The 12,274-nt window shown below is 44.7% G+C and overlaps 3 protein-coding genes across 3 annotated transcripts; all 3 read left to right on the top strand.

Annotated features, from left to right (window-relative positions):
- Positions 1-328: 328 nt before the first annotated feature.
- L199_004868 (uncharacterized protein) lies at positions 329-2,498 on the top strand (the record flags this gene model as incomplete). The annotated part of the gene is made up of 5 exons (XM_064890585.1): positions 329-499; positions 577-1,275; positions 1,374-2,048; positions 2,138-2,252; positions 2,344-2,498. The coding sequence occupies 5 exons, from the start codon at positions 329-331 to the stop codon at positions 2,496-2,498; spliced, it is 1,815 nt and encodes a 604-aa protein (XP_064746657.1).
- Positions 2,499-5,698: 3,200 nt separating this feature from the next.
- On the top strand, positions 5,699-8,391 carry L199_004869 (uncharacterized protein; the record flags this gene model as incomplete). The annotated part of the gene is made up of 7 exons (XM_064890586.1): positions 5,699-6,084; positions 6,158-7,045; positions 7,136-7,273; positions 7,342-7,499; positions 7,568-7,730; positions 7,798-7,986; positions 8,070-8,391. The coding sequence occupies 7 exons, from the start codon at positions 5,699-5,701 to the stop codon at positions 8,389-8,391; spliced, it is 2,244 nt and encodes a 747-aa protein (XP_064746658.1).
- A 933-nt stretch (positions 8,392-9,324) lies between these two features.
- On the top strand, positions 9,325-12,068 carry L199_004870 (uncharacterized protein; the record flags this gene model as incomplete). Its single annotated transcript, XM_064890587.1, has 4 exons — positions 9,325-10,542; positions 10,604-11,159; positions 11,232-11,493; positions 11,579-12,068. 4 exons carry the CDS (start codon positions 9,325-9,327, stop codon positions 12,066-12,068), a joined length of 2,526 nt encoding a protein of 841 aa, XP_064746659.1.
- Positions 12,069-12,274: the final 206 nt, after the last annotated feature.

A 12,274-nucleotide genomic window follows, 5' to 3' on the forward strand; every position in this document is an offset into this window, starting at 1 on the left:
AGACCATCGTGCAGCGGTCTACAATGGTTCCTTTATGTGCTGGGTCAAGATTGTGGAAGAGAGAGAGAGAGAGGTATAGAAGGATGAAGAGAGCTCACGAGAACAGACAAGAAGGAAGTGTAAAGTGAGCCTGATAAATCGAGTATCCGGGTATACGATACCACAACAACAACATCCATCCATCCATCCATCCTGCTTTCTATCTTCTTTCACATTCGCAATCCCTATCTATTACCTTTATTCCACCATCGAATACATCAAAAGAGCTAGAGAAGGAGGAGCCACAGGAGTGTCAATTGATTGAAAGCCAGATCCGGGATAATTCAAGATGTCACAACCTCCTCCCTCCGCTCCTGCTGGACCAAGTACACCGGGAGGTACAGTCCGTCCGTCTGCCCCGGGCCAATCGTTGATGACTATCAACACCATCATGCACAACCTACCTAACCTGTTCGAAATGCAGTCCCAGGGCAGATTGACGGATGTTCAGATAGTTCAAGTGAGTTGAAATACCATCGTAAAGCCATCTGTCATGGTCAAAACATACTTGGATTAACGTTGATATGTTTGACGTAGTTACGACAACTTATGCACACCCACTTCCGACAAGTGATAGCCTCGTCCATGGCCAGCGGTCGACCCAATCCTCTACTCAACTTACCAGAAGCTTTAGATCCCACGATGCCATTCGACGGTAGGCCACCACTGATAAGTAAAGAAGCGTATTCGGCATCGATCGCTACGACCACTCAACATCTGAAAGAAGCCATGGCCCAAAGAGCTAAAGACGTTGCTGCTCAGAATCAAAATCAAAACCAGAGTCAAATTTCACAACCTTCTATGAATACTCCTCCAACCACTCAACCTCAACCACAATCACAATCACAGACACAAAATAACGCTATCCCTTCTGTTCCACTTCCACCCCAGCCCCAACGATCACAGCAGCAGGCTCTACAGAGTACTCTTCAACCTATATCTACTTCTGGACCTTCCGCAAGACCTGTAGCACCGAACGTAATACCCAATCAGATACCCCAAGGAGCAGTCACTTCTGCCGGTATGGCAAAAATCAATTCCAATCCCACTTCTGTACCTAGTCCAGCATCGGCGGCAGCATCTACAACAGCACCAGCGGCAGCCGGGCAAAATACGGGGACTTCCACTGCTATCAAGAGTCAACCAAACAAAGTCCCAAATGGTATATTAGCATACAGTACAATGAGAGAGTTGATGAAGTTGACTCCGGAACAGAGGACTACCTGGTTGAGGGCTGTACGTATATTCATTCATCACCACAGTCTCTGTCTGCCTTCGTTCTCGTCGTGATCGTAATTGGTCTTGACTGATTGTGGATGCATTGTGTAATGTAGGACCCACAAAGGACATCAGCGTTCAACCTTTCCGCTAAATACTGGACGAGCAGAACCAACGCTAATGCAGCTGCGAATGCAAATGCAAATGCAAACGTCAATGCCAATGCAGCTGCTAGCTCATCAACATCTCAATCTAGTCAAGCAACCCAACGACCTACTACAATCGCTCCTAGTGCTCTTCTCACTCCTCCCATTCCACCACAGACAAATGCTGTACCTCCACCTACCAACCCCAAACCCATTCCGCAACAAAACGTTCCTCCAAGTACAACGACATTGGGAGATACTTCTAAATCAGACCCTTCTCAAACCGCACCGGCAACTGCACCTGCACCCTCCAAGGAAGAGACGAAGAATCCTCCATCTACAGAAGATAATACGAAACCTGCAACAACCAATGACGATAAGACAGCAACAGTCAAAGACTCCGACGAAGCACCAAAAGCCCCCGTAGGAGCTGTGGCAGATCCAGCCTTACCATCAGCGATAGCCAATCCACAAGCCGGTTCTGAGGTACCAGCATTCGCATCTGCCTTACCTGATCTCAAGACCTTCGCACTCAAACCTCCACCACCACCACCTGAACCTGAGAATGTTAGGAGGAAGAGGAAATGTAAGGAGTTTATAGGGGAGCTGCATCCTGGTATGGAGATGGAGTATGGTATGGATGAAGTGAGTATATCCCATCTATCCATGTACAAGGGAACGAACGGGACAAATGTGTAAAATTTGAGGTCAAGCTGATAGTTCTGCTCTGGTAGGTTATTGGAGATATACTTGATGGGCTGTTAGACGAAGGCTTGAAAGGAGCGACGAGATTGGCTAAACATCGTAAATCAGATAAAGTAGAATTGAAAGATATCGCTTTTTTCGTTGGTAAGTTGATTTGAGGCGAATCACATCACATCGAATCGAGACCCACGACTGGATTAGGCTCCCAGTGCTGATGTGTATCTGTGTTCTGTAGATCAATGTTGGGGTATTGAAACCCCAGGATTCGATGCTCTTGGACATACGCATCGTAAGACACATATACCACCTGAGAGGGAGAGAAGAAGGGGGAGGGCGGTCAACCCTCGTGCGGCTAGATTGGGTCAAGGCAGAGCGAGAGATGAGGAATAAGTCGGAAATGAGGATTGAAGGATCTGTGAATCGGAATGAAATACAGTCAGAAAGGGTACAAGAGGTATGACTTTCGAAAGATTTCAAGTATTTTGATCTGTATTGAGGCGATATAGGCGCCTAATTTGCGGCCTTCCACAATCATTGTTGATCCCATGACGAAGATTGTATGTACAGTAACAATTCATCGTTGATGAGACATGTATGATACAATCAGTATTCATATTATTCGTACAGCACTCGCCCACGAGGTGGACACCACGTCATTTCGTCATGTGTCCAAGTTCCAATATTGTCGAAGACGGGGGTGACTGACTTCGTACATGATCATTAATGAAAAATATGCATGTAAGACCGCCATGGCTTTCCCACAAGGTCATAATCCAATGACGTATATGTATTGTACTTGCATTTGATTAGATCATCACTCACCTTGGCACGATGTTAGATTCTACCATATCATTCACAATCTATGGAGTATGCGGTTGTGTTGTAAGGAGAAAGAAGGCAAGGGAAAGTGAGACATCCGAAGTACATACCCTACCCCTTTCCCGCAGCAATGAAACGCCTCCCCGTCTTCAGAATCTCTTTCGTAAGAGGTGATTCCTGCCGGAACCGAGCATTGAATATTGGACATTGGATTGCATGATCGCCTTGATGTTTGGGTCGAGGTTATCCTCTTGCAATACTGTATGGCGAGTCCTCATGAGTGATCTACCATACCGCGTAATGCTGCTTTGCTGACCTTAGAACGATTTACCCGGACGGATCGGGATCGGGTAAGGGGCCAGGCTAAGATGGGTAGCATGGGAGTGTGGTGTCTCGACGGGTAGTATAAAGTTTGTAAATTACCTGGAGTATATAGTCTTGCCCACATCCACTGTATTTGCCACCCAACTTATGGTATATCATACTGAGGTCACATATACAAGAAGAGATCTGACCTGATATCGTACAGTGAACCTGTATGATGATAGAATCTTCGGATGGAATGGATGAGAACCGAAAGACACCAAGATATAAAACATTTAACGTAGACACAGCAGCGTCATGCACAGTTCAGTACTTTTGCACTCTTAATTTGACAATCTCGTAATGTGCCTAAGGGCTAAGGGGAGGGAGCCGGTATTATGGTAATTTAACTGCTATAAGGCACAGTCAGCCCAGCTTTGTTATAGTGTGGGATATACCACCATCTTTTTTGGTCTGGTATCTCGCGACATTCCTCTTGGAGGAAACTCCAACCTCAGTATAGGCAAGGCGGTAAGGAATGGGAATGGGATGTCTCATATTGATCGAGAACAGTGAACACGAACCGTGCAGCAAGCACGGTCAGTCATTGCAAGTAGACTCTAGGAAAGGGGGGTCCGAGTATAGATAATCATTCTTAGGATTTGCCGTTCATCTCTTACGGAGAAGAAGAAGAAGAGGCCTGGAACTCTTCAGGTGTATTGCAGCAGTAAGGGTTGAAGCGGAATGTACTTGAATCTCTTTTAAGGGGTTTTATGAGACAGTCCGGTACAGGATGGGAGGGGGTCGTTATTATTCCGTTACACTAGTTCAGGACAATTGGTTGAAAAGGTATAAGGTACTTTATGGTAACTCTACGATAGTACCGAGGTATTTGATCCTATGATCCTGGATTGGGTGTTTATTTACCTTTAGTTTTTATACCATACCTGTGATCCGATCTTCTGATCTACCATCAGCTAATCAGCGGGTTCGGAATTTATTTTGTACGTTACCGTACTGTACTACTGTACGAACACCAAGTCAAAGCCAAACAAGAAGAAGAGGAAGAAAGCCGAAGAAGGGGAGATGGTCCAACCCTCAAACTGATTACCCGATCATCCCGCATTTTTAACAAACATTTCATTCATTCCCTTTCCACATATCTCCTCTTGTACCTGCTATCATCATCATCATCAGCAGCAGTACTGTACCTATACGCTGTGCGCTGTACGTTCTAGACTTGATCAACGACTTTTTCATGATCCTATGATTCTACGATCCTATGATTCACCAAGCTACGAACAGATATTCTTCATATCTCGATACCAATGAAGGTTGTAAACTATATCCAAATCCATATATCCATATAATATAATTTAGTTGTAAGAGGAAATGAAGAAGGATACATACCTCATTTTGACATACGACTCCAACAATTACAACGATCAGCAATCTATTCGCTCCTCCCGATACTCAGTCACGGATTCATCATCAGAACAAAGGATTCCTTTCGAGTGTAATTAATCGAAACACAACATCAACAGACTACATCAACATCGACATTGATAGTTCAATCAATCAGTGTTTCATCTTATAACACAACATCACATCAGATCAGACGAGATTCTAGATCTTTCAGGTTAATCACAGGAAAGAAAAGGGAACACCAGATTTCGTCTGCAGGTCAATAGGTGTTTGGTGTTTTTGCCACTGGAAAATTTCCATTCGACCATAAGATAGGATAGAGGTCCTTTGCGATTGTATATCGACTAGTGAGATTCACCGCAAAGAAGGAAGAAAGAAAGATTTTCCATCTTGTCAATTTCTTGAAGAGCATCCCGGAAAGGAGAGGAGCAGGAAAGTAAACAATAAGATATTATTGTCAAGATCCCCCAGAGAACAGAAAGGAGAAGTCATCAAACGGCTGAACAATACACAATCAACAATCAACATCCTCGATCGGATCACATCAACCTTGTGGGTCACATACACACAATAAGTTTCAAAACTGGAAATTGAGGCTAAGGACCAAGAAAGTATAGATTATTTTTTCAATCTCGAACAACAAGAACCTAGGAATTTTTTCCATCCACACGAGTCTACATCGACTATACGGAGTGGTAACGAAATCGAATGCATCGATATTCTCCTATCGATATCTACACCAAACCTCATCATCGTGACAAATCGTTCTCAATCGAGTTGTTGAGAGGAAATTGGTGATCAAGTGGAAGTGGACGATTAGCTGTCAAAGGTTTCGGTAGTAGTAGTATAAGAAGTGAGATCCTGGGAGGGTTAGGCTGGTAGAGAAGGAGTGTCAGTTACTTCGTATTCATCGGGAAGAGAACCACTTTTACTTGATGAGATACCTTCAAGTCGTTGTTATAACAATCTAGTAAGTGAAATTACATCTCACATCGGTCAAATCGAGTTCGATTAACCCCAATTCCTTGTTGTGCGCGTTAGAGATGAACCCGACACCTGCCAAACGTGCTAGACGCACGTCTTCACCCTCTTCACCTACCGGATCGACCTCATCACTCCAACGGCAAAGGCCACCAACCGCATCACCCTCACACCCCATCTTACCCGCACCGATACCGTCCAACCCACCAGGGAGCAGCGGTGGTGGTGGGTTCCCACCGTTTGCACCCGGACCTTCAGGATGGCAGTCAAATTGGAGATCAGATTCAAGACGATCTTTTGATGCTGGTTCACCCACTTCCACCACTTCACCCAGACTGCCTGGAGATCCTGGTCATCCGGAGGAACCTCAGAGTGTGATCTTCACTAGAGATGTGAATAGTAGAGCACCGAGGAGTATGATGGCTTGTACGAGATGCAGGAGGCAGAAGTGAGTATCGAACACATACATCCGACTAGTTCAATGGAAAGTCTTCAGCTGATTGGTGTTTTGGGGATGGCAGGATGAAATGTGATGGACCGAGTCAAGTGCCATGTAGGGGATGTCGACAATCTGGACAACCATGTATCTTCGAACCTCGATCAAGACCGAAATCAATATCAGTCATACCTTCTCGGCCACCTCCATTTCACATGTCCAGTGGTAGACCCGGTTCACCAGGATTAGGATTCTATCCTGCTGGACCACAACCTGCTCCGCCCATAACTTCGCGTGCTCCCCCGCTCGGAGCGGAAACTTATGCATTTCGACAAGCCAGAGAACCTATGCCTCCTCCTCCTGCTACTTCCTTGGCGGCTCTCACCTCACCTTATCAACCATCAAGACACTCCCCACCACCTCCTAGTACTTCTGGTAGTATCGTCGGAGGTCCGCCACCTCCACCACCTTCTCAAGCGATATATCACCCACCTGTCAATGTCGTTCATCCTCCACCTTTTCCCACTTCTTCCATGATGGCCCAAGCTCAGTCTCAACCTCATCCACCTGCACATACCTCGACATCGACCGACTCAAGATTAAGACATGTCGAATCGTCCCTGAGGCATTTACAGAGTTTACCATTAGCTGTTTCGAACTTACAGTTATCGATCAATTCCCTACAGAGACATCTAATGCCTAAAAGGAGTGTACCTGTGTTAGAAGCTACGTGGGAAAGTTATCGAACGAGAGCATGGCCTTTGACACCTTGGTTAGTAGGATTAAGGGATTCAGAAGGATTACCAGGTATGGTCGTTGACCTACTTGGAAGGAGGACGGTCATTGAAAGAGATGAAATGAGGAAAAGGGAATGCGAAGGTCTGTTAGTTGACGTTACGGCTGAGGTGGGTAGATTGGTGGGTGAGAGAAGTGATTGGTCAAGAGAGGAGATTAGATCTTTAGGTGTCTTGGCGTGAGTACACCCGTATTCCGGAGTTAGACTTAGAGACATCTGTTATCATCACGAGGGATAGTTCAAGCTGATGTTTGATGTTGTTTACAGGACATGGATCAATGATCCTACGTATTCTGCTATTTCTATTGCACAAGCTAGATCAGCGGGATTAGATAGGTTGTTTGCAGTGAGGAAGACACACGATGATTGGCGAGAATGGATTTATCTGGTTATTATGGATCACCTGTATGTTCATCTTCTTGAACGTTCAACAAATTGTTCCAGAGATTGATTCGCTGATTGATCCTTTACAGATGTCATATACCCAACTTGTTACCGCCTGTAACTCGAGATCCATTAGCTGTAGCATGGAGGGAAAAGCTATCAGTGTCTCCTGCGAGTGATTTGGCAGTGAGAGATAGGGATTCAAAGCTATTAGCTTGGTTAGAATACTCTGAACTATTAGCTGAACGTGAGTGGAATGATTCATGTCCGTCATTGTCAAAGAGGTGTATGGCTAACAATGATTTGTATGTACAGTGCAGCAACTTCAGAATACCGCGCGAACTGCACCTCTACCTTCTGAAAATCCCACAGAAGAGATCATACTGGAAGACAGGAAGAAGCGAGCCATGGACCCTTGGAGGAAGCTTTCGGGTAGGATAGATATATGGTCAAGGACTTGGGCAGTTAGCACTGATCCGTATGTCCCGATGAATTCGATCGAGATATGCTCGATAATGCTGATGGGTTTGGCTGCATCATTACAGAATATTATCACTCTATCATAATTATGTCATACTATTCGCCTGTTCTGCAGCTTTCTTGGCGGATGAGAGGATATGGCAAGAATTGGCAGATTCGAAAGAGGGTTATTCGATTATGGAACGAGGTAGAGATGCAGCCACGAATGTGATTCAATCTATCTGCTCGGTTGAGATTGGACGGACCTTACCTTAGTAAGTAAACGTTCCTCTTCTCCTCTATCTCCCAGTTTGTCAACGGGATTATCGACTGATTTCTGTCTCATGGTTGACTATAGCTCGTTCGCATTATTCAGACCTTTATTGGGCTTATCAATCATCCATCTCGTCTCACTGACCCTTACACCGTTACCTTCGACGTCTTCACCTCTGATTGGACCTTCTCACCTTTTAAGCGTCCTTCGTCAAGCGTACGATGCTATCTTGACTCATCAGCCTATCGATCGAATACCAATTCAGATTACTTCCTCATCTCAAACTTCCTCTGCACCCCCACCGTGCCTCTTGGCTGAGATTGTGGAGAGTACAAGGGTGGAAATTGCAAAGAGGTGGTTAGGCGTCGAGTTGATCAAAGAAAGTTGGAGGAGGATCGTTGGATAATTTAGATCAATATCCATCGGTATCATTTTTATGTATAATTAGTTTTTTCTTAGGGCGTTTGGATTATTCGTTCGTTATATATAAACCCTGCATTGATACACTATACGCCATCATTATTTCCTTATATATTTCTTCTTACAACAGATGACAGATGAAGCTTCCTGGTGAAGAGGTAGACGTTGAGAGGTCAGCGAGGATGACCTGTCTGTTGTATGCATCATGATACGCGTATGTTGTGGGAGAACATTAGTCAGAGGTACACTAGCGTGAAACGTGTCCGCATGGACCTCCACGTTTTGGCATGGGGGTGGTGCCTGGCAAATATAGACTCAAGACGTTTCAGATGAACATGATAGATTCGCTTTCATCTCGTTCGCTTTTTGTCTTTACGCATTCTTTCTTATTGTCCCCTCGTCACATCCACCCCATCAGCTCGTTGCTTTTTGTACGTCTGACAAAATCAATATGGAACACCCACAGATCACAGAAGAAGAGAGCGTGATCATCATGGCAACTCCAGACTGTCAGAGGTCAAGACTAAAGCGTGGTTTCGGTTCCGGTTTCATCAAGTGAGCAAGTTTATTGTTGATGATACATCATATACATCTTGCAATGTAAACCACCGTCATACCTCGTAATCACCTACAGATCGACATGATACCATAGGATGTACATATACAAATACATATACTCCTTACGAGCGAGTGCATCTCTCTTTCCTTCTTTCTTACTCTTTCCTCTATATCCTTCTTACATATTATCTAGTTGATTGTGTTGCACGAATATCTGCGCCACCATCAATAGACTATTTCATCGACCACTCAGCTACTCAGCTCAACAATTACAAACACTCCATCATAGGAGTAACCTTGAAGGTCAACTGGAGCTCCTAACCTAAAATCCTGCTCGAAGTTCTCAAGAACACCCCGCAAGATGTCACCAGAAACACCTCGTTCATCATTGTTCAAATCCCGATTCTCAATCCTCTCTTTACTGCCCTCTCGACATCCACCTTTACACGTCTCTCATCCTATGCCTCAGCGCCACAACGTATCTCGACATCCAACCATCGTATCCTCTACAGTCTCGCCAGTCCATTCTGAATATCCCGATCCTTCTACACCGTTACCTCCCTCAAAACTAAAAAGACCACCACCTTTGGACTTGGATAAGACAAGGATGATGTACCCACCCAATCATTCCGACATCGTCATTGACCCAGGAACCGGGAAGACTGAACGTCCAGTATCAATACCTATCCTCTACGATGCTCCACCACTACCGAGCAAGAAAGATCTCAAAGCTCAATCTAAACCTAAATCTAAACCTATGCCTACTAAAAAGGTGGTAGAAGAGGATCCCTTCGAAGTGGCAGAAGTAGAAATTGGACATAGATACCCATCTTGGAAAGGTGGTAAAGTCGATCTCAAGCCTGGTCAAGTGCTTCCTAGGGATATTATACCTTCTTTAGTATCTCACCGATCAGAGTTATTTTCCTCTTCCCCTAAAGGGAAAACCAGAGATGAAGTTGAAGGATTAGAAAATTACGAATCTGTCTTACATAACGTTCTACTCACTCCCACCTATCTCAGAGCATCACCACTACCTCCCCGTACAGCTACAGCCTCTCCATCGTCTCTTGGGGAATCATCAAGATACGCTAAGAGACGGACATTGTTGTATAAAGCTAGCGATATGATAAGTGGAGTAGCGAGAAATGCGAGGAACTCAAAGTGGTTACCTGGTAAATCGATATTGAAACCTACTTATGCATTAGAAGCTGGTAGGTCATTGAGAGCGATGAAAGAAAGAGAAGAACAAGAGATGGATAGATTCAGAAGAAATGTCAAACCTGTTAGGTTGAACGTTCCGGATTATGAAGATGATGATCACACGAGGTATCCTAAGCCCAGAGAAAACATCGGTCAAACTTCGACTTGGTCAATCTCTTCTTCTTCTAGTCCAGTTAGGGAGAATAGTGGGACTTACAAGAGATCGCCTGGATGGGTGGGTGCGAGAGAATGGGCGGCGGGAGGCGGTGCTTATGATGGTCAGAGAGCCAGGATGCCTGAGAGAGATGCAGCGGGTGGGAGCTGGAGAGCTAATAATGCGGAAGAGGTGAAACAGAGAACGAGGCAGAGAGTATGGAAGGTATGTTAGCTAATCTTCCTTGACCTTTAGGTGGAAGTAGCTGATGATGTGCCTGATATAGTACGGTATTGCAATTGCCATTCTTATTCTGGCCGCTTTGATTATCGGTCTCTGTACCACGCTTTTACGCAAAGATTCCAAATCATCTTCATCCTCTTCTTCATCAAATTCGACCGACACATCTACGACTGCTACTACATCTGCTGCAGTACCGACTTCGACTTCTTCTGAAACTTTGACGAGCTGCCTGGATCAATTCAGAGTATTACCCACTCCAACATCATATCCATGTTCCGACTGTGTACCCATCTTATCGACTGTAACCAACGATTTCTCTCAAGCTGTCGTCAATGGTAATGTCACGGGAGTAGGATCAGCTCTACAATTCTGTGCTCTCAGGGATATATACCAAAAAACGGCTTCGAAAGATGGTCTGACCGATTGGATGAAAGATGCCTCACCCTGTGGAGGGTGGAGTGGTATATCTTGTGATCCCAGAGGAAGAATCACCGGTTTGTTACTGCAATACCCGAATGTTCCTGATGAACTGCCTGAGTCGATCAGTAATATATGGGCATTGGAGGCTATACATATAATGGGTAATAGTAGTGTACCCAGTGAGTAATCTTTCAGAGTACAATCACGACTTATGCAGAGTCCTGAACTGATGAATGATGTTTTGTTCTTAGCCGGTAAATTCCCATCCAATATCCTCTCTTCTCAAAACGTCAAAACTATCGATCTGGAATATACAGCTTTGTCTGGCCCTATCGACCAAGTGTCCTTCTCAACTGCCAGAAATTTGAATACACTGGTCCTGGTCAATAATCCTAATTTGGGAAATACATTACCTGACTTGTCTGGTAATACCGCTTTGTTGACTCTGGCAGTCACTGGACAAAGTTTGGTAGATGCCAGGACTGATAAATTACCTAGTGGGATTACCTATCTGTAAGTTGAAATTCAGGCCGCCTTGACAATTGATCAAATGTGCCCGTTGGCTGATTCTTGTGCTTGTTGATCTCGATTGTTATAGCGATCTATCGTATAACTCATTATCGGGTACCATCCCCAACTTATCTCAATTATCTTCCCTTAACACACTCTATCTCCAAAATAACAAGTACACTACCTCACCATCGACATTACCTTCATCCATCGTCAGTCTGTCGTTAACTTCCAATACGGATTTGAGTGGATCTCTACCTGATTCGATATGCAGTTCGACAGTGTTGGAAAATTGTGATTTAAGATTAACCAAATTGAGTGGAACGATCTCTTCATTAAATTCAAGTTCGACATCGTCATCAACTTCTGCTGCTTCGTCAAGCGTTGCTTCTTCCAGTGCTGGTGCAAGCTCGAGTGCGGACGTGGCTCAGCCTGTTACTACCTCTGCTGCTGTTAGTAGTGCTGCGGCGGCCGGTGCCAGTGCAAGTACGAGTGCTACGTCGATTAGTACTCTGGGGTCGGCTGTTAGTATAATAGCTAGAGAACCAGCTAGTTGTGGAGTATGTAAATTTACGTAGGGCAGAGGTAGAGAGGGGGTTACTAGATGAATTGAGGATGTGAGGTTAGATTAGGCGGAAACATGAAAATGTGACCATACAGAATTTTGAAAACGGTGGGAACTCAGGATGGATACACGATAAGGCGTTTCTTTCTCTGGGATTGGTTATCAAACACGGACCTCAAGAACTTACATCAATAGACAGTATATGATATGAATTGTAGA

The sequence above is a fragment of the Kwoniella botswanensis genome, chromosome 1 (assembly GCF_036426115.1).
Source record: "Kwoniella botswanensis chromosome 1, complete sequence".
Lineage (NCBI taxonomy): Eukaryota > Fungi > Basidiomycota > Tremellomycetes > Tremellales > Cryptococcaceae > Kwoniella > Kwoniella botswanensis.